The following is a 26,157-nucleotide window of genomic DNA, read 5'->3' on the forward strand; positions in this document are numbered from 1 at the left end:
TTTTTTCGACTTACGCCCGTTTAACTGAAAAAAATGGGCGGCGATTGATAACAAAAAGAGGGAACAATTCGAAATACTGATTTTTTGTTGAAAAAATGGCGATGTAAATGCCTGAAACACGTAGGCGCAACTAGAAATACGTCTCTTTTGTTGATACACAGAAGTTACTCTGAAGACCTGAAGAGTGACTTAATGGTATTTTTGATGAAAGAGTAGATAAAACAATAATCCATCATAATTTGTCTATTTAAGACAAAACAACTAACAGATTACATACAGATGCACTGAAACGAGCCCTTTTAGATAATGAAGGGAGTCTCTTTAGATAACCTGAATAGAGTTATTATAGACACAAAGTTTACTTTATAGAGGACCTGAGGGTTGTCTTGAAAGACGACCTGAAATGAGTATTTATGGACTTCTAGTCGGATGTCTTTTATAGAGAGTCAAATGGATGTCTTAAGACTACACCTTTATCAGATGTAATTCGAAACAATTTAGTTGTAATTCGAGAATTTATTTTGTAATTCGAATTATTCCATTTGTAATTCGAAACAAAAATCAAATACAATCGGTATACTTTTCAGCGAACATTTTGTATTATGTGTAATATTGTGCGTGCGGTTATCTCTGGTTTAAACTATCAAACATTATTTTTTATAGATAATAAGAAGTTTGGTTTCATAGACTGTGTTTAAAGACATCATGAAGGTAACCTTTTAAATGAAGGCCTTTATAGACCTCAAGATGACCTTCAAGAACACCATATAAAACGAGAATGACGTCTTAAGGAGTAATTGACGATAGATGATACATGTATGTTTAGAAAGCGACTTAAAGGGAGTTCAAAATAGAGTCTTTAATAACAGGGCAGCGGGTTCTTTCACACCGTATTGACTCGAAACCATACAACATCCGTGTTCATGCCGCCAACAGCTGCCGCTTCAGTGTACACATGTTAGAATTTGTATCGTTTTTGTACAAATGAAAGAGAGTCTATAACAAGTAAAAAAGTATCAGTCGGCTATGCCGACAGAGATATACCCACAGCCTGTGTGGATTGTAATTTTTTTTGGGCGTATGAACCTATACAAATATGGATAGGATTAAAACTCAAAAATAGGGAGGTACCGGAAGGTGTGGACCTATAAGCACCACCTTCGAATTTCATCTAATATTCGAAGAAATATTACGATATCCAAAGTGTAGACGAACGCAGTATTCGGTTTGAGCTCTCCAGCCACTACATATGGTGTCATAGGGGTCTTTTACAATTTTCGAGCTGTTTTCTCAAGAAGTATAGACTTGCCCCTGAAAAAACTTTTAATGTTGTAATTGAGGGAGCGAATGCAATTTGCTTCACTAAAAATCAAAGTGATTCGAGAGCAGGTCTTAAAGTGAATTTATCCAAAATTTTGTGTGGAAGGTACCCGACCGAAGTATACAAATATAGTCCAGGGTTTAAAATGCTAACGCCATATTAGCAAAAGCACCGAATATTTGCAGCTTTGCCTGCTAAAATTTCTTCGAAATATGTTTAGCAACAATGAACAACGACAACATGTAGAAACAAATTTCACAAAAATATTGCTAGCGATGCTGATGCTATTTGATATAGAGTTGTACAATCTAGTTCATTTAAAAGATCTAGTTCAATAGTTCAGCTCTTTTAACTGAACTAGTTCAGTAATCTAGTACATAGTTCACTATCTAGTTCAATCATTCGGATCAGAATCGTTAATGGGGTTTCTACACGGTATGTTTTTTACATATTCATGCATAGCAACTGTCACTTTTTTTCGCCCATATGTGATTCCTTCAGCACGGCAAACTTTTATTTTTCATTCGTTTTCTGTTGGTTTCTTTATTTATTCCGCGTACAAACAAAACAGCTGTTTACCTTTGGTTGTACAGACGAGAATAGAGCGCGTTCTATTCCAAAAATATACATATGTATGCACATAACACCTTCATGCATTGAAATTTCTGTATGGTTCACACCATGTGTACAAAATTAAGATTTGTAAAAAGTGACAGCAGTGACAGTTAATCGTTCGTTGGATGAAAACGCATACATACATACACCAAATAGAAACAAACAATAGAATAATATAATTTAACTACTCCAGAACAAAAAAATATTACATTTTCATAGCTTCATTCCATTCATAAAGAAAGATTAAGTTGGTATAAATTTAAGAAAATACGTCCTTCATTTAGTTGGCTGGCAAAAAATGTTATGCTTTCTTTGTATGTGTGTGTTTCTTTTATTTGTTCCCTTTTCTATCCAAAACAAGGCACATTCAATAGATAATGGATTCGGCATATTGGAATATGTTATGTTTTTGTAGAAATCTTAATTTTCGAACGTCTATTCCATGTACCTTGATCCAAAACGTAAACAAACTCATCACATAACGAAGGCATCACTTAACACAGACGACGGCGTCACTTTGTGCATTTGTGAACGACATGTTGAACTAGATTCTGAATTTCGTTCGTTGATCGTACGGTCACCGACTCTGATTATAGTTCAGTGAACTATTGAACTATAATGAACTATATCGGCTGATCTAGTTCATACGCTCTTTTCAATGAATCGTTCAATTGAACTAGTTCGTTCATGAACTATACAACTCTAATTTGATACTGTCGCTTTAATAAAAAAGCATCGGACACGCATACTCACATTTTGCAGCACACATGATCAACACATATAAGAAAAGAGAATAAGCAACAAAGTTTAAACGGCGTAGCCAGGTTTTCAGCAAACAATTGTTTTTGAGATCAGGGTCACCAGTGTAATGCATTAAAAATCACGGTATAATTAATTCTACTTTTTCGTTCAAAGGACATGTGCATTTTTGGTGAAGCCGTTTAATATATATTTTTTATTTTTAAACAATAATAATTAGTATTCTTTATGATCTACCATATTATGGAGGCATTTTGACATTAAATGACACATTTTTATACCCTCCACCATAGGATGGGGGTATATTAAGTTTGTCACTACGTTTGTAACAACTCGAAATAATAACTGTAGACCCCACAAACTATATATATTCTTGATCACCGTGCAATTCTACATCGATATAGCCATGTCCGTCCGTCTGCGGAAATCACTCTAGCGTCCGAACGGATTGAATTAGGTGGATGAAATTTCGGGAAAATCTATTATATGTATGTAGGACTTTTGGTATTGAAAGCAGGCTATGTAGGTCCACGTTTTCGTATAGCCCCCATACAAAGTGACGCGTGACGCGTCGTCGTTTTAAGGAAATTTTAAGATATTTGTCCCATTTGACCACCGAATTGGTTGTAATTTGGTATTTTGTGTCTCCAGAGGCTAAAAAACCTTTCTACCAAAGTTTGTTTATATAGGTCCACGTTTTGGTATAGCCCCCATATATAGTACGCGTCATTTTAAGATATTTTGAATGTATTAGTCCCATTTGACCACTGAATCGGTTGTAACTTAGCATTTTGCGTTTCAAGAGGCTAAGAAACATATCTACCATAAAATGTTTTCATAGGTCCACGTTTTGGTATAGCCCCCATATAACGCCCCATATATAGTACGCGTTATTTTAAGATATTTTGAATGTAAAGTCCCATTTGAGCACCGAATTGGTTGTAATTTGATATTTTTTATCTCCAGAGGCTAAAAACCCTTTCTACCAAATTTTGTTTATATAGGTCCACGTTTTGGTATAGCCCCCATATAAGGCCCCATATATAGTACGCGTCATTTTAAGATATTTTGAATGTATTAGTCCCATTTGACCACTGAATCGGTTGTAACTTTGCATTTTGCGTTTCCAGAGGCTAAGAAATATTTCTACCATAAAATGTTTATATAGGTCCAGGTTTTGATATAAACTCCATAGGACGATTTCCCGATTTTCGGTATTTTGAAGGTTTTAGCCTCATTATCGCAGCGAAATGTCTGAAATTTGGTATTTAGTGTTCGTTGGGGGTATAAAACGTTTCCTCGGAATTTTGTAGGTATAGGTCCACACCTTCATATAGCCCCCATAGGACGGTACCTCCCGATTTTCGGTATTTTGAAGGTTGTGACCTTAAATTCCACCAAAATGGCTGACATTTGGTGGTTTGTCTTCATTTGGGGTATAAAACATTCCATATCAAATTTGTCGGTATGGGTCTACGCCTTCATATAGCCCCCACAGAACGGTACCCCCGATTTTTCGGTATTTTGAAGGTTGTGGCCTTAATATTCCACCGAAATTGCTGAAATTTGGTGGTTAGTCTTCAATTGGGGTATAAAACATTCCATATGAAATTTGTCGGTATAGGTCACACGCCCTCATATAGTCCCCATAGGACGATTTCTCCCAATTGTCGGTATTTTTGAAGGTTTTAGCTATACTATACTACCAAAATTCCAGAAATTTGATATTTCTTCCTCTTTTGGGATGAAAAACTTTCTCCCAGAAATTTATCTGTATCGGTCCACGCTTTAATGTTTAATGTACACCCCATTGAACGGTACATCCCAATTTTACGGTGTTTTGAAGGGTTTAGCCTCATTATAACACCGAAATGGTTAAAATTTGGTACATAGTCTTCGTTGTGGGTATAAAACTTTACACCTGAATTTAGTCGGTATAGGTCAACGGTACTTTGAAGGTTTTAGCCACTTTGGTGGAATAATAGCCTTATTATTCCACCGAAGTGGCTGAAATTTGGTATTTAGTCTTTTTCCAGGCTACAAAAATTTCTCTCAGAAATTTGTCGGTACAGGTCAACGTTTTGAAAATACGGTACCTCCCAACGTTTTGAAAGAACGGTACCTCCCTATTATCTATAATTTGAATTTTGTAGCCTAATTATTTCACCGAAGTGGCTGAAATTTGGTATTTACAGCCTGTTCATGTATGTCGATAAGAAAATGAATGCGAAAGAAAGACTACCAAATTTGAGTGTGTTTTTCAAATTTGTTTTTTGTTTTGAAGTAAAAGCAAAGGCAATAATATTTCAAAAACTAAAGTTTGGGTGTGTTTTATGCGCACACATTTTCGTTTCGAAATACATAAACTGGGGGTAAGTCTTTTTCTGGGCTACAAAAATTTCCCTTAGAAATTTGTCGGTATACGTGCATGTTTTGGGGGGTACTCCCATAGAACGGTATATCCTAATTTTCGGAATATTGAAGGTTTTCGCCTCATTATAACACGGAAATGGTTCTTAGTCTTCGTTGAGGGTATACATTTTTCCACCTAAAATTTGTCGGTATAAGTGCACGGGTTCATATGGCCCCCATAGAACGGTACCTCCCGATTTTCTACATATAGCTCGTTCTCCACCAAAATAGCTGATATTTGGTATTAAGTTTAGGTCGACGTCTTCAAATACCCCCATAGGACCGTACCTTCCGGTTTACGGTATTTTGAAAGTTGTGGCCTCAATATACCACCGATATGACTGAAATTTAGTATTTAAATTGCAATGGGTGTATAAAGTTTTGCAGAAGAGAATTATCTGTATAAGCCCTTTTCTTCAAATAACCCCCATGGAAGCGTACTTCCCGATTTTCGGTATTTTAAGGTTGTGTCATCAATATCGCATCGAAACAGATGAAATTTAATATTGAATCCCGTTGGTGGTATAAAACTTCCCAACTGAAAATTTCCGGCATTGTTCCATGTTTTTATATATCCCCCTTAGAAAGATCCCTCCCAATTTTCGGTATTTTGAAAGTTTTAGCCGCCACAATATTCAATGGAAATAACTGAAATTTGGTATTTAGTCTTCGCTGGAGTTACGAAACTTTCCTCCAGAAATTTATCGGTACAGGTTAACGTTTTATACAGCCTCCATAGAACGGTGCTCCCGATGTTGATAACTATCCAAATCCAGAATATCCAGGTTTAGGTCTAGTCGGTTTTGCCCAATTTTTAAAGGGTATAAAAGGAAGAGTTTAGTACTTTCATAAACAAAATAAAACTAATTCTTCCTATTCACTTCAATGCAGTTCGTGATGGAGGGTATAAAAAGTTCGGCCTGGCCGAACGCTTTTCTTACTTGTTAATGTTTATAAACGTCCAGAAGGGAGTTTTTACAGATGATGACAAGAGGAAAAAAACTTTATAACAGGCCTAAAAAAAGTTATTATTTTTTATTTTTGTGTTAATGCTAATACAATAACCTAGCCCATAGGACCATAACCGGCTTAAAACCCACCATACATTATTTATATTCAGAAGGTAGTCGATAATTCATAACGCGGCCCTTGAAGCGGCTTATTTCGTACAGTCGAACTTCTCTATAACGTAGCACTTGGGTATCGACGAATTACTACGCTATAGAGAGACTATGTTGTGTGAGAATTTCTGTAGAGAAGTATTTGTTACAGTAAATTTTAATGAAGAAGTTTGACTTTATTTTAACTTCATTAAATCCAAGAAATAAATAGCAATGAAATTACATATTATTTATTATTATCTTTTTTACTCGATTCTTTAAATTTTTCAAACACGATTAATTAAAAAAAAAAAAAAAAACAGTTTCAAACACATTATATATCATTGATAATGATAAAATATAATCACCCAAACCTTACCTCATTTTAAAAGAAACAGAAAGAAATGTGTCTTTCATTCTTAAAAAAACAATATTGAAATCCCACCACTGAATATTAAATGAATTAGTCTTCATTAAAGTAAATCCCATAGCAAATGATTTAATGAAAAAAAAAAAAAATTAAATAAAAATTGTGCACGAAATGTAAGTGATGCAGCATTTGTGAAAAAAAGTGTTGTAGTAGTGTGGTGGTGCTCCTCAGTCCATTTTAATCCGTGTGAAAAATAATGTATGGAAAAATCAAGACAAATCAAAACAAAAAAGGTAAAAATTTAATGAAATTATGAACCCATAATCAGAGTAAGTAATAAATGAAGAATAGAAGAAAATATTATAATTAGGAAAAAAACGTGCTTCACACTCGATAAATAACTTTACAAGTCATTTTTCTTTTTCATTTTGTTATTACCGGTTGTTCGTGTGTGTGTTGGAGCAGCAGCAGTATGATGTGTTCGTCCCGTTGGCATTTGTATGTGACGTCTGTCTAGTAAATCATTACTGCTGCCAACACCACTACCGCCGCCACCAACACCATTGCCCAAACGTATGCCACCGCGTGCAATTAATGGTTCATATTCACGTCCATCATAATTGGCATCAAAGAACTTTTTAAACCATTGCAGAAATTCAAAATTGTCTTGAAAACGACCCTTAATCAATTTGTCAACCGGTATTATCTACAAGAAAATTGCACCGACACACACCCAAGGGAGACCACCGGAGAGTTCGTTGGGCCATTCATTAATTCATTCATCGGTTAGTTAATGAACAACAAGAACATGGACAAAAAAAAACACATAGGGAGAGAGAGAAAAAGACAAAGGTCTGCTGTTTATATAAGTTTGTCTGATTGTTGTTGTTGTAGTTGGTTGTATTAAATGGGCCAAAAAACTATCACTTACTTTTTAATGTTTTATTATAAGAATAAATACATATGTATGTATGTACGTTTATACTGTTTGGAGGGCGTAGATATTCATTCGCACACACATAACAGTTCAACTTACCTTATCAACGCTCATTTTCTTAAAGGAGGCCTGTAATATCTTAAAATTCTGAATATATTCATGTTCCAAATTTGTGCGGAACTTGACACGTTTCATAGGCACACAACCAGGAAACAGCATATCCATAAATTGACAGTAAGCAGCACCTATAAATGAAAAGTACTTGTTGTAAGTTGAATAAAGAGTCAATGTTGTTGTTACTCGAAGACAGTGGCGTAGGCGTAGTTAAGGTAATAAAAACCAACAAACTTGCGCATTGTTTAAAGCCTTAATGTTAAACAATTAAATCACTGAAAGACAAAGGACTTTGGAAAGGAAAAAATTGAATTTCTGTAAAACAGCAGGACGTAATAGAACATCCCAATGTGAATCAACAACTCGAAGAAGAGTAGTATTTTAGTTTAGTCCAGGTCTTGAAAATGTGACTGCTTCAAAGGGCTGAGTGGAAATAGATACTGGAATTAGTGTGCAGTGTGTCATGCGGACTTGTACCGCAGCAGCAGGGCGGTTGTTTTGCAGGCTGTCGTCAATTTTTGCCCGAAAGGAATTAAATATGTAGCTCTAGTTTGTTGTTGTTGTAACAATATTTGATATGTTTGTATGTTCGTTTTCTGCTTAATCTGGATCAGGCTATTTAAACCTGCTTGATAGGAAGAATCTTTATATCACAATTTAAATAGTCCACTGAAAACATGAGTAGACACCCACCCTGCTTGCAGTTGCAGGTTTTAATAAATTTCCATCGCGTTGCACTTACATTCACGGACCACATTGGCGCTGCATAGCTTACTCCAGACTGACCTTTAGCGTTATATGTTTATCTGCACCTCAAGTGCTGTCGGCTAGGGACTTGAGGACCGTGTTCCTACATCTCAGCTTGTAGAAGATATATGTGGCGGACCACACTGGCGCCGCATAGCTTACCCCAGACCGACCATTAGCGTTATATGCTTATCTGCACCTCAAGTGCTGTCGGCTAGGGACTTGCGGACCGTGTTCCTACATCTCAGCTTGTAGCAGATATATGTGGCGGATCACACTGGCGCTGCATAGCTTACCCCAGACCGACCTTTAGCGTTATATGTTTATCTGCACCTCAAGTGCTGTCGGCTAGGGACTTGAGGACCGTGTTCTACATCCAGCCTGTAGCAAATAGATGTGGCATGCGCGGACGACATGAACTTGGTGTCGAATGTTAACGCTAAAATTTTGGGTTAGTTTGTGATCGGAATTCTGCTATCATCGACCATGACATTCAAATTCGTTCTCAATATTTACATATTCCTCGAGTGAAAAAGGTTGTAAGGTCAGTCAAATAGGAGTTCAGCTTTTCACAAATGACATCGGGGAAGGTACCTGACGCCAATATCGTATAATCATCCACATTCGTTACGATCTCACTGCCGTCTGGAGGGATACAGGCAAGGTATAGGTTAAATAGTTCCAGAGATGTCACCCCACCTTGGGGAACTCCCTGTCACGGGGACTTGACTTCTTGTACCTGAATTTCAGCGTTTCAAACTTGATCGAAGGGTTGTTGTAGTAACAGTGTTTTATTATTATGTTTGTATGTTCGTTCTCCTGTTCAATCTGGCTCTGGGTCTATCTCCACTTCCAGGAAAGTGGCTAGTTCGATGGGATGTAACCACAGATCCACTGGAGTTAGATGAGTAGGTTTGGCGGGGCAGTTAAATATATGCTTAGTATCGTGCGGGCCCATGCCGCATACTGGGCAGATGTCTTGCACGGTGCGATCGATTCCCGCCCAATATAAATTTAGGAGACTGCAATATCCCGAGCGTAATTGAGCCAAAACTAATCTGGTTTGTCGTGGCAACTGACGCTCTTCAGCTGCGATAGATGGGGTATGTACTCCGATGACTGCATTCTCTCACACAATAATTGCTTATGGCCTTGGCAACTGTGTTCCTGTGAATTCTGTTCAAACCTGCCTGATATGCATGTTGATCTAGAGGTTCTCTCCTATACTGCTGGACTTCCGTCTCTAGAGCATGAATATCCTTCCTGATATGTTTGGGTGTATCGGTGGCTAGGAGATGGTGATTAGGATGACTCGGGTGTTACCGTGATTATGTTGCCGTACTGAAAGAATCTTTGCCTCCTCATGTAGATGCTCCACTGTAGATTTGAGGAGGCACCCTGTTGCTGTTCTCAGGGCGGCAATCTTATCCCACTGCGTGTCACATACATGTACATGTGTTTGTATTTGTTTCGGAGGGTTGTCTGCCTGATATCCTCAAACAGCGTGCAGTGCTTGACTATTACCAAAGGCGTTTGATAAGTCAAGCGCCACCATCACTGTTCTATCAAACAGCTCGCTCTCTGGGTACTTCCTCGACTAATATGTGTGGAGATGGCGTGCAGCGTTGTTGTTGTGTTGTGCTGCTTACGGAAACCATGTTGATGATCGGCAATTGGATAGCTATTTCTGACGCTGGGGTGGACTAAAGCTTCAAAGGAAGGGTCTTTGCCACGGGCGATAAAAGCGAGATCGATTCAAATTTGCTGACATCCTTGCCTGGCTTCAGTAGCGGGACCACCCAGACTTCCACACTTCGGGAAGGGTGTGGGAGGCAGACACACGACTTCTGAAACATTCACCTACTTTAGCATTACGATGGGGATTCCGAGCGGTCCAACTTTAGATGATTTAGGATGATATTTTCAAGCAATAACATCCAACCCCCTCTTGGCAGCGGGTTCTCTGTACCGGATTGACCCGGAACCACACAACATCAGCGTTCAGGCCAGCGGCTGCCACCTCTGTGTACATGTGTTTGTATTTGTTTCGTTTTTCTGTGCTGAGAGCGGCATATCCCGCAATGTCTGCTCCGGATTCTTTTGGTCCGTGCCGGGACGGAGGAAAACCCAAGACCAATATATTTGTGCTCGGTTTGTCACATCCGCATCTTCATCCAATATCCAATCTTCGGTGAGATGCAATAGATTGGCAGGAGTGGGTGCATTTAAGGGGTTGCTCTGGACTTGCCCACGCGAGGGACTACGATAGGGACTATGTTGCTAAATGCTGCGCGAACGCAGCCCCCAGTGAGTCGTCATCGGATTACGAAACTCCCTCGTAGTCTGATTATGAGACTCTCCCGCTGTCCCCTCGACAACAACCACACATGCAGCCTTTAACACCAGCCGTTGTTGTTCCAATCCCAGAAAATGCATCCTTTTTGCAATTTAATTGCAATGGACTCCAAGATAAGATCGATGAAATAGTGGACTTTATGAATCGCAAGAAGATCAAGTTCGCGGCGGTGCAGGAAACCATGCTGAACGACCACAGCTCAGTACGTTGGGATGGTTACAACGTAATAAGGAAGGATCGCACCAGATGTGGAGCGGGGGGATTAGCTTTCCTATGTCTATGTCTAATACAGACCTATCTCGCTTGAACCGGCTTCTAACGACGACCCGTACATGGAATGAATGAGGGTAGCAGTCAGGTGTGGAACTGCCGAGATAGAGTTGCTGAACGTATACATCCCGCCGAGAAATAGCTGTATCTCAGATTATAAGCCTGACATTAGCCCGATTTTGGAAGGTCATAATCGTCTGGTCCTAGGGGACTTTAATGGCAATCGGCCTTCGGAAACGACCAGAGGGGTATAGCGCTGGCTGAACAGATTGATAGCTCTACGTTTTGCTTGGTCAATGAGGACGCCCCTACCAGAATTAGAGGAGCATGTCACAGTTCGCCAAACATAACCATCGTGTCACCTGGTCTGACAAATGACGTCACCTAGCAACCCGTCATTTCCCTTGGATCAGACCATCTGATGATCTAGCCACTTTTTGCACTTGTGCTCCTCTATCAACCTGTTAATTTCCATGTCAGTTCGCTGACTCTAGAGTCACTAGGGTTGTTTCGATTATTTGCTAGTATCTCCTCTGGCTCTTCTGTGAAATTTGGGCTTACTTCCTGTTAACTTCGATTGTCAGTACCCTGACTATGGGGTTATAAGGATAGGTTCGTTTCCTCTCTTGGAAAATACATTTCGGGTATTCGACCAACAGGTATGAGGTGGGCAAATCCAGCAGTAATGAGGTCCTGGGAAACTATTTGAAATTTTGCCAATTAGTTTTCTCGTTTCTCCTCCCTTTCGTGAATGTTATAATGACTCCAGTCATCACTAATAAAGAAAACGTGTTCACATTCAGCAAATACGGAAATTTCCAAATCAAAAATATAATAATTTCACACAATTTTTACCCACTATGTCACGAAGAGAGTGCATAATATAATATGTTCGACACCCTGCCATTCGGACTCGGCAATAAGGATGTCCTACATTATTTTCATCATACGATGTACCCGTTAATGTTGATCAAAAAGCCAATAAGGAGAACTGGAAGTTCCTTAAGTAAAGTTCATATGTGCGATGCCGTTTAACTACCACCGTTCCAGTACTTCATGCCATCTACATGTAAATGATATCTGATTGATTAAATAAAAAAACTATATTTTAACTAACTATAAAGTTCAAATGTCCTTCCATTAATTATTGCAACATTGATTTACTACACCACTGTCTTCCAACATGTTGTGGTGTATGTTTCGTCGTTATTATTTACCGGTGCAGAGTTCTTCAATTTTTGAAAACTGTGCTTGCAGACAATCATTTACCCAAGACAGCATATCATGTCTGGATAAATTCTCGGTTGTAACATTTGTTGAATATACATTCACTGCCATTTTTCTATGATTTTTTTTATAAGCTCGCGTGCTTGCGTTGATGGTAGTTTTGTTGATGTCTTTTATAACAATAATGCAGCAGCAGGAAAAGGGGAGTTGGCTGGCTGACTGACTGATTAGCTGTACAATTTTCTGAAAAGAAAAAAAACGGACAAGACATGAAAAAGAAATTAGTAACTATTTTACAATTATTTCACTTTAAAGTACACAATAGACGGATATAGAGAATAGTGGAATACTCGTCGTTCAAAGGTAGATATAAAAACAAATGTCAATAAAAAAACGATGATTTTGTTAAAAGTGCAACTTTACTACTGCCACTACTCTCGCCTAAAATATTTCCAACAAATGCTGGGTTTTTCACTGAAAACATTTGGCCTGGATATGCAGCATTATCATAACGTCGTCATCAGATGTTGTTGTTTGGTTGTATGCTGCTGCCGACATTAAATAATTATATGATTGAATGTGTTTTTCGAAAGTGAATTGAAGCATAACGCCATCTATGCCATGCCATGTGCGTGATTTAAATCTCATTCCACCATACAAGTTCATTATTATCGTTAAAAACGTAACGGATTATTGTTTATTATACTTGGTATTTTGTTGATGTTGATCTTTCATTCATATACCGCACCACACCACCGCCACCTTATGGGGAAACTATGAAAGAAGTACACATGGAGGAGCAACAGATGGTCGCTCAGTGATGTATTCATCACGTCAATATGGCAAATAATTTTGCTGTTGTCTAGCAACCATCAAACAAAACATAACATGCTGCTGCTCGCTCATTTTCGTTTGAAGCTGTTAATGTTTGTTTAAATGAAAAAAATTTACCGGCAGCGGCACAAGCTGTTATTGTTTAAATACTCTTAAATAGTATTTAATTAGATAAAATATAATTTTTTTATCAGAATTACGGTGTGTATTGAAACCCACCTACCCACCTACACAAACAGCATATTGAGTAATTTATTGGTATCGTATTGATGTCGTAAATAAAAACAAAAGTAGGTGCAAAGGAAGAAGAACACCTGTTCCAACGACAGACAGCTGGTATTTCATTGTGTATTTGAAATTTTAAAGGATTTTCATGTTGGTGTTTTGGAAAAATTAAGTTGAGGAGTGGAGTAAAAAAAATTCATCAGGTAAAATAAGAAAGACATTTTTTTCTAAGAGAGATGCCATTTTCCTATAGGGCGCGCCGCGCCTCCCGGTGTCGAATGGGAAGGGGGTTGTTGCGACAAGTTAAATCAGAACTGTCTGAAGGTAGCCTCCCACTCACCATATCCAACAAGTCTCTTCAACCTTGGGCATTCTCGTAATCTTCAGTGTGTTGGGATTAGAGGAGTGGCTTCTAACAGAGAGTAACCTCTAATAGATGTCTGATCCTCGCTCCTCTGCACTTTGCGGATCCCTTGTATAGTTCTCCTAAAAACGGCTACGATGGGAAGGAAAAATAAATGCAATAAAGGGGCTTAAAAAACCATATACTTTCATACGGGCAAAATGTGCCTCATCGAAATAATGGTTTTAGACCCCAAGTATGTTTGGACCAAATGTGTTTCAGACAATTTGGAGTCGATTGAGCAATGTCCGTCCGTCTGTCTGTCTGGCTGGCTGGAGCGCACGATAACTCTCGAACGGATCAACCGATTCGATCCAAAATTTGGCTTTCATAATATTTTGTCCAAACTTAGTTTAAGTTCGAAGATAGGCTATATCGGTCCACTCCTTCCGGTACCTCCCCCACAAAAGTTCGAAAGTGTTCGGAAATTTTGTGCGCACGATAACTCTTGATGGGAGTGACCGATTTGGTCCATACTTTGCACATCGTAAAATTTCTACCAGACTTAGATGAGGTTCTAATATGGCCTCTATCGATCTACTCTTTCGGGTACCTCCCACACAAAATTTCGGAAAAGTTCAGTTAAGACCTGTTCTCGAATCGCTTTGATTTTTGTTGCAACCACTTGTATTCACTGCCCTACATACGACGTTATAAGTTTTATCAGGGGCAAGTCCATACATCCTGAGAAAATAGCCTGAAAGTTGCAAAAAGACCCTGTAACACCGTGTGTAGTGGTTTGAGCGCAAGATAACTCTCGAACGGATCTGCCGATTTGGTCCAAATTATGGGATTCGTAATATTTTTTCTAAACTTAGTTTAAGTTCGAAGATAAGCTATATCGGTCCACTCCTTCAGATACCTCCCCCACAAAAGTTCAAAAATGTTCGGAAAAATTGTGCGCACGATAACGATTGAAGGGAGTGACCGTCCATACTTTACACATCCAAATATATCTAACAGATATAGATGCGGTTCGAATATTGACTATATTTGTCTACTCCTTCTGGTACCTCTCACACACAATTTCGGATAAGTTCACTTTAAGACCTGCTCTCGAATCACTTTGATTTTTGTTGAAGCGATTTGCATTCGCTACCTTCATTACGACGGTAAAAGTTTTTTCAGGGGCAAATCATATTTCTTAGGAAAACAGCCCGAAAGATGTAAAAAATCCCTATGTCACCATATGTGGCTGTCGGAGAGCACGATAATTCTCGAACTGTTCAACCGATTTGGTCCAACATTTAGACTTCGTCATATTATTTCCAAATATAGTTTCGGGGGGCAATACCGGTCCACAACTTCAGGTACTTCTCCCCTATATTTAAAAAATGTCACTAAAATGCAAGGACGATATCACTTGAATGAGGCAACCAATTTGGTCCAAACTTTGGATCTCCTAATATTTTGTCAAAATTTTGTTTGACTTCTAAAATGGCTCATATCGGTCCTCCCTAAGGGTACCTCCCCCACAAAGGCTCAAAATTTGTGTCTTAGTGCAGTTAATTCCTAATCCACATTTTTGTCGGCAAGTTCAAATGTCCAAAAAGGGCCACAAAATTCTGAAGAGACCTTAAATACATTCGATCTGTCCGTAGGTGAAAGTTTCACTTCACATTGGCTGAGGGTATGTATCTGTCGGCAAAGCCGACTGACACTTTTTTACTTGATTTAGGTGTGCATTACTTAATATTCTGCCCATAGATCTTATGTGGATGTAACCAGTGTGGCCTCTACAACAATTCTGATCACATAACCTGCAGTACCTAACGAGGGTGCCTCCTCATGACACCAGTGAGGTGACGAAGGTTTTACCGGTGCGTCAGCATAACAAGATGTTGTCGATGCAGTACCTGCGTACCTGCTTGGGTGTTATCGCAGTGAGCATCCTGTCATGATTAAAAGGACAGTCTTCCCCCACTCAGGCACGTCAGGAGAAATCTTCATGATCTAGAGAGAGAGATGTCCAAAAGTATTAAAGAGAACCTCTACACCAACGAGCCTATCAGGCATGTTTAGTTAGCATTCACACTGACACGTTTGCGCAGGCAGTACAGAGATACAGTGGACCACCCCCCATCCATCGCAGCAGAATGACGCTATCTGTCAAGGCAAACACGAGCGGTTTTAGCCCAGTTAAGATCCGAGCGATGCAGCCTCCTCAATTCGGATTGGGCCCGAATTGATGCCACGATACCCAACACATGTCCGACAAGTGGATTGGGACCACACGACACACTGCAATTGATTAGCTGCCCAGCTGCTAACCCCACTCATCTGTCTCCTGATTTTTTTATGGACGCAATCAGTTCAGATTGCAGAATTGTTGAGTCTGGATACAGAGGAATCAGTACCTAACAACTGAAATAATACGCGAACGACCATACATGCGTTGCTACAACTACAACAATACAACCGCGCTTCACTGAACACTTCCACCTTGCCGAACATCAACATGGCTTCAGAACTGGAAGGAGCACTATAACAGCTCTCAGTGAAGTCACGGCTAAGATAACGGAAGGCCTAAACAGCAAGAGGCCACACCACAGAACCATATTAGTGGTTCTGGACCTGTCCAAAGCCTTTGACACGGTCAACCACGCCATTCTCCTGAGGGAGATTATGGAAACAACACTCCCCAACTACCTCAAGAGATGGCTGGTTAACTACATGACAGGCAGATAGTCATACGTCGAGTTCCGTGGACACAAATCGAAACCCAGAAAGAATAAACAGGGAGTACCCCAAGGGGCCGTACTATCCCCACTACTATTCAACTACTATATCTCCAAAGTGTCCAACCCCTCCGGAAACGTCCAGCTAATTTCATATGCCGATGACTGCATGGTTATGTCCACCGGCAGGGATATTCCAGAAATAGAAAACCGCATCAACAATTACCTCCCCACACTCAAGGATTTCTTTGAAGGCCGCAACCTTCAGCTATCCGCCCCAAAGTCCTCAGCCACCATCTTAACATCGTGGACAAAAGAGGTCAACACTGTACTTAATATTAACATCCGCGGACAAAACATCCCAACTATAAAGAACCCCAAAATACTGGGCGTAACCTTCGACAGTTTGTTCCTCTTCTGTAAACATGCTGAGATAGTGGCTGGGAATGTAGGGAAAAGGAATAAAATCCTTAAAGCCCTCTCAGGAAGTACATGGGGGAAAGACAAGGAGACCATCCTGACCACCTGCAAGGCAATAAGTCGTCCCCTCCTTGATTATGCAGCCCCAATATTGTCACCGGCCATCAGCGATACTCAATGGACGAATCTCCAAACGGTCCAGAACACGGCCTTGCGTATCGCCACTGGGTGCCACTCCAAGGCCCAAGGAAACCACCTACAGCATGAATCCAAACTCCAACCGGTAAAATTCCACTGTACCCTCCTAACACAACAACATGTGATTAAATGCAAGAAACAAGACCACCTTAACCATGAGAGTTGCATTAGACCCCCCTCTGAAAGACCCGTACCCATAAGATACGACTTTCGTAAAGAGCTGCCAAATATCCCCCCAATCCGCCATAATCCATCAGATTATGACATAAAAAACACCCTTAAGCAAGTACACACAAAGGCTGTTGATGACCAAATCTCCTCTTATACGAGCTGTGTTGTGCTCGGTGGGAGACCCCCTCCTGTAAGCGAGGATGAGAGGGTCCTACCTAGGGAGACCAGATCGACTCTATCACAGCTTAGGTCTGGTATCTCTAGGTACCTCAACAGTTATCTCTCCCTCCTGAATCCTGAGATAACTGACACATGCCCAAAATGTGGCCAATCTCCACACATCACTCGGCACCTCTTCGCGTGTCCTGCACAACCGACAGACCTGACACCGGAGTCTCTTTGGACACATCCAGTCGAAGCGGCCCGCTTCTTGGGACTGGAAGTGGATGCTTAGATGTCCACCTATTAATTTCATATTTTCTTCTTTTCTTTTCTATTCTCTTTCCTCCCGATACAATATTTTCCTGTAGGGGTTACAACAACAACAACTACAACAATATTGTTGTCTTTCCAGTTACTCGTCATAGATCTCATGGGGCTGTGAGCAGTGTGGCCACTTCATCCATTCCGATCTCTAAATGGCTAAGTAAGAGTGGGGACGCTGTTCTACATCCTGAGATTACCGACCATCTTGCATATAGGTTCATCATGCCAGATCCTTAGCGGTTTTTCGCCGTATTAATGAATGTGTTTGTCAAGGAAGAAGCTGAGGGGTGGCTGAGAACCCTTTGCTAGTTCAACAACTATCTCATTTCACTCAATACCGCTGTGATAAAATTTAATTGCCCTTCTAAAAAACAACCCTACTTTAAGGCAGATCTACGATTTGGACGAGTTTTAGATTAGATATAACAAAATACCCTTTAGATCAAGTAGCCTGGCTATCTACCTATGCTGTGACCAATCTACCTGCAAACTCCTTCATAACCAATATACAGCTTTAAAGCTAAAGCTAAAGCTTCAAAGTCGGACGGGGCCGACTATATGATACCCTACACCACTGTGATTATGTAAAATATATATCGGAGCTATATTCAGATCTTAACCGATTTCGATATAATTTGGCACATTTATTTTTAGACCGTATTCAGTCACACATTCAAAATTTCATCAAAATTGGACATATATAGCATGTGTGGTACAACAAATACCTGAAATTTGCCGAAAATATATATGGGGGCTATATCCAAATCTGAACCGATTTCGATATAATTTGGCACACTTATTTGTAGACCAAATTCAGTCACACATTCAAAATTTCATCAAAATTGGACGTATATAGCGTGTTTGGTGCAGCAAATACGCGAAATTGGCCGAAAATATATATGGGAGGTACATATATCCAAATCTGAACCGATTTTCACCAAAAGCAATAGCGTTCTTCCTATAGCTAAAAAAATTGTAGTCCCCAATTTTCAGCTGAATCGGACAAAAAATGCGACCTCTACGTTACGGACAAAAATACATGGACAGACGGGCAGACGGACAGACATGCATAAATCGACTCAAAAAGTGATTATATGTATATCCCCAAAAGGAACTATGGGTCTATTTCGTTTCCTTTTGTATGTTACATACAAATGCACAAAGACATAATACCCCTTACCACAGTGTGGTGTAGGGTATAAAAACTTTAATCTGAAAACACTGCACCTATCGCCAAGTTTGTATGAACTGTCCAATTATTCACAATACACGCCAGCTCCCGTTGGCTAAGCTGTTCAGGATTGGTCTGCCGACAGATCAACCATGCAAAACAACGCATTTTTGGACGAAAGTGAGTGACTACTTTCCTTTTGGATTGGTTTTCGTCCGACATACATAAACAGGCCGTTTTTGTGTTCCTTGGTGTTCCTTATTCATGTTAGTCGCTGATCGACGAGCACCACAACGATGTACTTCGTGGATCAGGGGCATAGGTACCTGCGGAGTTAGATAAGACAGAGAAAATTTCTTCGAAAGACCCATAAAATATCGGGTTAGTATGCTCCACAAGCTATGTCGGTAACATAATATTGGAAACACAAGGTTATTGATCGTAGGGGTTGGAATCGTTGTTTATTTCGGATTTATTTTGTCACCTAAATAAGTGATTACTTTAAAAAAAATCATCCATCATTTTGCAATAAAAGCTTATTCGGAAATGTATTTCAAATTTTGATCACAATTTGATTGCTTCATCGGAGAACATCTTCATTTCCTTATTTTATTTTTATTTATTTTTTTATTTTAAAATAAAAATAATTTATTTTATGGTACATTAGTTGTGGAGAAAATAGAATTGAAACTAAATTAAATCAATTGTTGTTATCCAAAAAGAAATCGTCATTTCAATTTATTGCCACGCTTCATTTAACCTTTCTTCCAAAAATGGTGTTGTTATGGTGTCAGCAAACATTTTCAAAGTTATAATTATGACAACATTGAAAAAAAGCGCCTTATTAGGCATAATTAACTATACATTTGGGAAATGAAAGCCAGTTGGCGAATAAAACATTAGTCCACACACGGCGACATCATCAAGAAAAATCGACTCCACAAAAATAGTCTACTAACCAACAACAAAGACACTTCAGAACAAATTTGTCTTCTAAACATTTAGAATGAATGACATTTCTAAAGTTCAAAATCAATCAGGGAAGTAAAATTTAACATTGCATGCCATCTAAAAGTAAGACAGCAGCACAGCAGTGTTTGTATGAGTGTTTTTGTACCTACAGCTGGGCGTTTGGTTTGGTTTTTTTGTTTCTTCTAGAATGAAATGTTATTTTAAACATTGAACTTTACAAAGATATATTTTTATGGCTTTCTTCCTTAAACTCAAAACAATTTCTCTGTGTCGTTGTCAAGCGTCAAAGAGTTTATGTTGAGTGGCACGTTAATGGTGGTCTCAGCAACAAGAACAAACAAAAAGAACGAAATAAGTGACATATACATAGAGTGCGTTGACATCAAATGTACAAAATCAAAACACCACATACAAAATGGTGGTGGCGGCGGCAAACCCTATTTAGGGAAATGTAAAGGCAGGAAAATAGGGGAGGATCCATTGAAATGTAGGACTTGTGAAGTAATAGTTGCAACAACTATTACCACACGCACTCTTCCCTTATTTGCGCTACATTTCCATTACCCACTGAAGTATGCTATCAACTTTTCAAGTGCGCTTAGCATTCATTGTTGGGCAAATATTGACAAATGTCCAACCGAAGCAATATTTTAATAACTCCTATTGTATCCACTAACAAATCAATTGTAAAGAGGATTACTACTACAAAATGAGTGGGGAAAAAAGAGTTCCATAATAAATCTTAATTAGCTACATCCTCAGCTTACATTTTATAAAAAAAAAAACAGACGAAACAAGTAAATATTCCGTTCATTAATTGTAACAGAAATAGAACAATGCAAATAAAATTTCATGTTTCTGATTCATTTGCAAGAAAATAAGTGGGCTGCTAGTAGGCTTAATACTCAGAAGAATATCCGAAGAGGTATAAAATTAAGTAATACAGCTATAAAACAAGTAAGAACAGACTATAGTCGGACGGGGCCGACCATGTGATACCCTATACCACTATCCCTGTGCACTAGCTTTCCGGGCTAGCTGTTATAAGATGTGCATTAGAAATTTTACCAATTTTCACACAAAAGTTTTGATCAATTTAACCCGCTAAATATTATCCGATCATACCGTTGACTTGCACGCTACTTCTTCATCTCAAACCAAAACTACGTTTAAAATTTCGCGCCGATCGGACTATTATTGCGACCTACAGAGCGGCTACAAAATCGAGCAAAAATTTTGTTTTTGGTCCATTTCATCCCTTTAACATTTCACGATCATCGCCAAAAACTAATCAGTTCTATTCTGGTCCAAACCCGACCTCCATACTAAATTTCGTGACAATCGGTCCATAATTGCGGCCTCTAGCTTGATTACAATTTTTAATGGACGGACAGACGGACGGACGGACGGACGGACACACATCGCTAAATCGCTTTATCTCGTCGAGATATGAAGTTTGGTATACCACATGAGGGGTCTACGACGAATATTTCGCGGCGTTACATGAATTTTTGGGAAAACAAACTTATTATACCCTTTTCCACATTGTGGTATAGGGTATAAATAGAGATAGCGATGATAAAGAAGACATCTTCAAGGTCAATGCATTTGTAAATAAGAAAAACTAAAGAAAAAAGGAGTCATATTTTAGAATCATTGGCACTTTTGTAGGGCATCATGTTTACTATTTTATGTAAGAAAGAAACTCTTATATCAATTATATGGAATCTACTTCCTACCGCCCGAGCAAAACAAAGCAAGGCATAACTAGTTTCGTTTTAAATGGCTGAAATACTCAGAAACGAGTAAAAAAGCATCAAGTAAAGTATGCCGACCGAGATATACCCTCAGCATGTGTGGATTGAAGAGCTTTTTCAAAAAAAAAAAAAAAAAAAAAAAAAAAAAAAAAAAAAAAAAAAAAAAAAAAAAAACATGTATTAAAGGGGGGTTTTCAAAATTTTGGGCTATGAACCGACAGAAAAAAATGTATTAGATTAAATCTCAAAAATTTGTGAGAGATATCGATATATAATGTTGAACAATTTTGTGGGTAGTAGCCCAAGAAATGGACCGATTATAGGATCCACATTTGAGTTTGGATAAAATATTTAAAGATGCAAAGTTTGGACTACGTCTATGAGATATCGCGCGTACCATTTTAGCGAATATTTTCCTACTTTTCTGAGTTGGTACCGAGAAACCGAGCACCACCTTCGAATTTCTTCTAATATTCGAAGAAATATTACGATACCCAAAGTGTGGAGTAATCGGTTCGAGCTCTCCAACCACTACATATGGTGCTATAGGGGATTTTTGCACCTTTCGGACTGTTTTCTCAAGAAGTATGGACTTGTCCCTGTCGTAATTGAGGCAACCAATGCAACTTGCTCCAACAAAAATCAAAGTGATCCGAGAACTGGTCTTAAAGTGAACTTATCACAAATTTTGTGGTGGAATTACCCGAAGGAATGGACAAATATTGTCCATATTCGAACCTCATCTATATCTGGTAGATATATTAGGATGTGCAAAGTATGGATTACATCGGTCACTCCCTTCAAAAGTTATCGTGCGCACAATTTTTCCGAACATTTTTGAACTTTTGTGGGGGAGGTACTTGAAGGAGTGGACCTTTCGGACTGTTTTCTCAAGAAGTATGGACTTGTCCCTGTCGTAATTGAGGCAACCAATGCAACTTGCTCCAACAAAAATCAAAGTGATTCGAGATCAGGTCCTAAACTGAACTTCTCCGAAATTTTGTGTGGGAGGTACCCGAAGCCGTGGACCGATTGAGTCCATATTGGAACATTACCTAAGTCTGGTAGAAATATCACGATGTGCAAAGTATGGACCAAGTCGGTTATTCCCTTCAAGAGTTATCGTGCGCTCAAAATTTCCGAACATTTTCCAACTTTTGTGGGGGAGGTACCGTAAGTAGTGGACCGATATAACCCATCTTCGAACTTAAACTAAGTTCGGACGAAATATTGCCATAGCCAACTTTTGGACCAAATCGGTTCATCCGTTCGAGAGTTATCGTGCGCACCAGCCAGAAACACGGACGGACATTGCTAAATCGATTCCAAATTGTCTGAAACACATTTCGTCCAAACATACTTGGGGTCTAAAACCAAGAGGTCTTTGAGCTGGTCTGGAGGTTAGTGTTCTGTCTGGCAAGTATTGTCAGAATCCTTGTTGGGTCCACCGCAGGCGGCGGTACCCACGCCGACAATATCTTTCTTCTGGGAATCTCGTCTACACCCACAGCCGCCAATTGGCAGCCCTCCCAGAGTTCGCCAAGGACGTCTACTGTGTTAACACAATCCCACGGCAGCGGGTTCTTTCGTACCGGATTGACCCGGAACAACACAAAACCAATGTTCCGGCCAGCGGCTGCCACCTCAGTGTGTACATGTGTGTGTGTGTACTGTGTTAACAAGGAAGTTTAAGGATTCCTTGTTCTCACAACAGACGATCCTGATGCCTCTGAATGGAGCTGTACTGCCGAATTGTGTGTGCTTGGGAGGCTCCCCTTCGCCAGCAAACACTATCTCACGCAGCTGATTTTCAATCAGCCGCCAGTGCTTGTCGTTGATCCTGCATTCAGGATCCGCTCTGTCGATGACCGCTACGCGCAATTCAACTGGCACGAGCGGTCTGACAGTCCTTCTATTCCCCGTCCCGCTACTCTTGGGAGGAGAGCTAGGAGTCACCTTGTGACTTAAGATGGCCTTAGAGGTTGCCTTAGTATTAGTGGACTTCTCGCTCTCGTTCCCTTGGTAACGGACAGAGGAGGTGGATGGCTTGGAGTCCTGTCTCGGGATGGGTCTTTTGGCCTTAAGGTGTGGTTCCTCCGTAGATCTAACCCTCTTCACCGGATTTCTCGATGAAGAGGGGTTGGAAGGTGCCACACTCGCAGGTATAGATTCCGTCGTCGGGACAGGCATCCCAGTTCTCTCCTCCTCTGAGTTTTGGGGCTTTCTACTTAGGAATGCAGGCTTTCCAGGAGGCTGAATCAAGTCACCATCACTCTTGATTTGACCTTTACAGGTAGTGGGAGTGGATGATGACGTTGACAGCAGTATCTTGTCGACCATCTGGATAAGGGAGAGCCTATCAATCTCAGGATTTCTCCTGGGCATGTGAGGGTACTTCCTTTCGAATTTGCTCACCACCCTGAGATTAGTCCTGATTAACATGCAGTCCCTTACCGTGATGGCCGAAGATTCCATACCGATGTACTTCCTAAGGTAGTTCAAGGACCTTCGATAAGCCCCTTTATCCTTCGTCAGTCGACCTGCTGTGTTGCCTGGGGTAGTGGGGACTTTGTCGTCCAAAGCCTTGGTCGTTGTCGGAACTTTGTCGCCCGAGGCCTTGGTCGTGGTACCCTCCTCAGTGGCATTCTGTCTGTGCAAGGTTGGCTTATCGGCTTGTGATCCATACGTCATTGAATTGATGGGGGAATGGAGGTCAACCATGGCATAGCCCTCCTGTACCATGGCAAGGACTTGTCAACTAAGCCTATACTGCATTGAGGCGCTTAGGTATTTCAATGAGGCTCCGTTCTACTACGGTAGGTACCCTTACTGCAAACCTTGACACCCCGGCGTTAGGGGATCTCTGTTATGTAGGAGATCACTACGTGGGTAACCTTTGGTCGACCACAATTTCCTCGGCCCAGTTTCCAGAACTGGGTGGGGGAGATTGTGGCCTTAAGCCCTCGGATCGCGTCAAGATTGTTACCCCTGGCGACGTTACGCAGACTGATCCGAAGAGGCGCGCAGGTCACTTGAATCGACAATTTGTCGAGCACCCGGGAGTGATAGGGCGAAGAGAAGAGTTCAAGGTCGCATTAAATCTCTTTCTGGCGAGAATGAACTACCACAATTTACACTGGATAGAAGGTCCATGGGACAACCGAATTAAAAAATACACACCAAAGAAAGAAGTACACGATGATTTTGTGTTGTTCCGGGTCAATCCGGTACGAAAAAACCCGCTGCCGTGGAATTGGAAGAGAATTTAATGTCGTGGTCGACGGTAGCAGAATTCCGACCACAAACTGCCCCAAAATTTTAGGGGTCACATTCGACACTACTTTCACGTCGTGCGCGCACGCCACATCTATCTGCGACAAACTGAAAAGTAGGAACAAGGTCCTCAAGTCCGTAGCCGGCAGCACTTGGGGTGCAAATAAAGAATCCTTGTTGACCACGTATAACGCGATAGGTCGTTCTGTGGTAAGCTATGCGGCGCAAGTCTTGTCCCCGAGATTATGTGCTACGAATTGGAAAAAAGATTCAAACATGCCAGAATGCAGCCCTGAAAACAGCAACAGGGTGCCTCCTCAAATCTTCCGTGGACCATCTACATGAGGAGGCAAAGATTCTTCCAGTAAATCAACACAATGAGATGCTTTCGTTGCAGTACCTGCTTGGATATTACCGTGTGAGCCATCCCAATCACCATCTTGTGGGTAGGCCCGGCCAATTCAGGGAGATCAGGAAGGATATCCATGCTCTAGAGGGAGAGGTCCAACGATACAGGAAAGAACCCCTAGATCAACAAGCATATCAAGCAGGATTGAATAGCATTCACACGGACGCAGTTGCCAAGGCCTTAAGCAATTATAGTGTGAATAAAGTACTCGGAGTACATCCTCCATCTATCGCAGCTGAGGAGCGTCAGCTACCACGACAAACCAGAGTAGTTTTGGCTCAACTACGCTCGGGATATTGCAGTCGCCTAAATTCGTATTGGGCGGAAATCGATCGCGCCGTGCAAGACATATGCCCAGTATGCGGCATGGGCCCGCACGACACACAACACCTTTTTAACTGCCCCGCCAAACCTACCCATCTAACTCCAGTGGATCTGTGGCTACAGCCCATCGAAGCAGCCACTTTTCTGGAACTGGAGATAGACCCAGAGCCAGATTGAACAGAGGAACGAACAAATAAACATAACAAAAACACTGTTACAACAACAACAACCACATATATAGGTCGGTCTGTGGTGAACTATGCGGCGCCAGTATGGTCCGCGGATAAAGTTGCAACGCGAAGGAAAGATGTTCCAACTTGTCAGAATGTCGCCTTGAGAATTGCAAAAGGGTGTCTACAGTGCACCATTTACATGAGGGGACAAATATTCTTCCAATACATCAACATAACGTAATGCTTTTGTTGCAGTACTTGCTCGGATGTTACCGTCAGAGCCATCCTAATTATCATATGGTTGATAGGACACTCCATCCAGACATCTCAGGAGGGATCTTCATGATCGATAAAGCCTGTCAAACAGGTTTCGATAGTATTCACACGGGTGCAGTCGCAGATGCCATAAACAACTATCTATCGTAGCTGAGAAGC

General features: G+C 40.4%; 1 protein-coding gene across 2 annotated transcripts in view; it reads right to left on the reverse strand.

The window, feature by feature from the left end:
- The window catches only part of Eb1 (microtubule-associated protein RP/EB family member 1), a 47,671-nt gene that overhangs the window by 8,816 nt on the left and 12,698 nt on the right, over positions 1–26,157 (reverse strand). The window contains exons 2-4 of one of the 2 annotated variants that reach the window (XM_073992861.1): positions 12,219–12,471; positions 7,614–7,759; positions 7,016–7,283 (exon numbers count right to left, since the gene is read on the reverse strand). In XM_073992861.1, coding sequence (XP_073848962.1) covers positions 7,016–7,283; positions 7,614–7,759; positions 12,219–12,339 — 535 coding nt within the window. In that variant the 5' untranslated portion in view covers positions 12,340–12,471. The remainder of the gene's footprint in view (positions 1–7,015; positions 7,284–7,613; positions 7,760–12,218; positions 12,472–26,157) is intronic. The other variant, XM_073992862.1, reaches the window with a different exon arrangement.

This window comes from Musca autumnalis, unplaced genomic scaffold (genome assembly GCF_047663935.1).
Source record: "Musca autumnalis isolate F117 unplaced genomic scaffold, ASM4766393v1 scaffold_5, whole genome shotgun sequence".
Classification (NCBI taxonomy): domain Eukaryota; kingdom Metazoa; phylum Arthropoda; class Insecta; order Diptera; family Muscidae; genus Musca; species Musca autumnalis.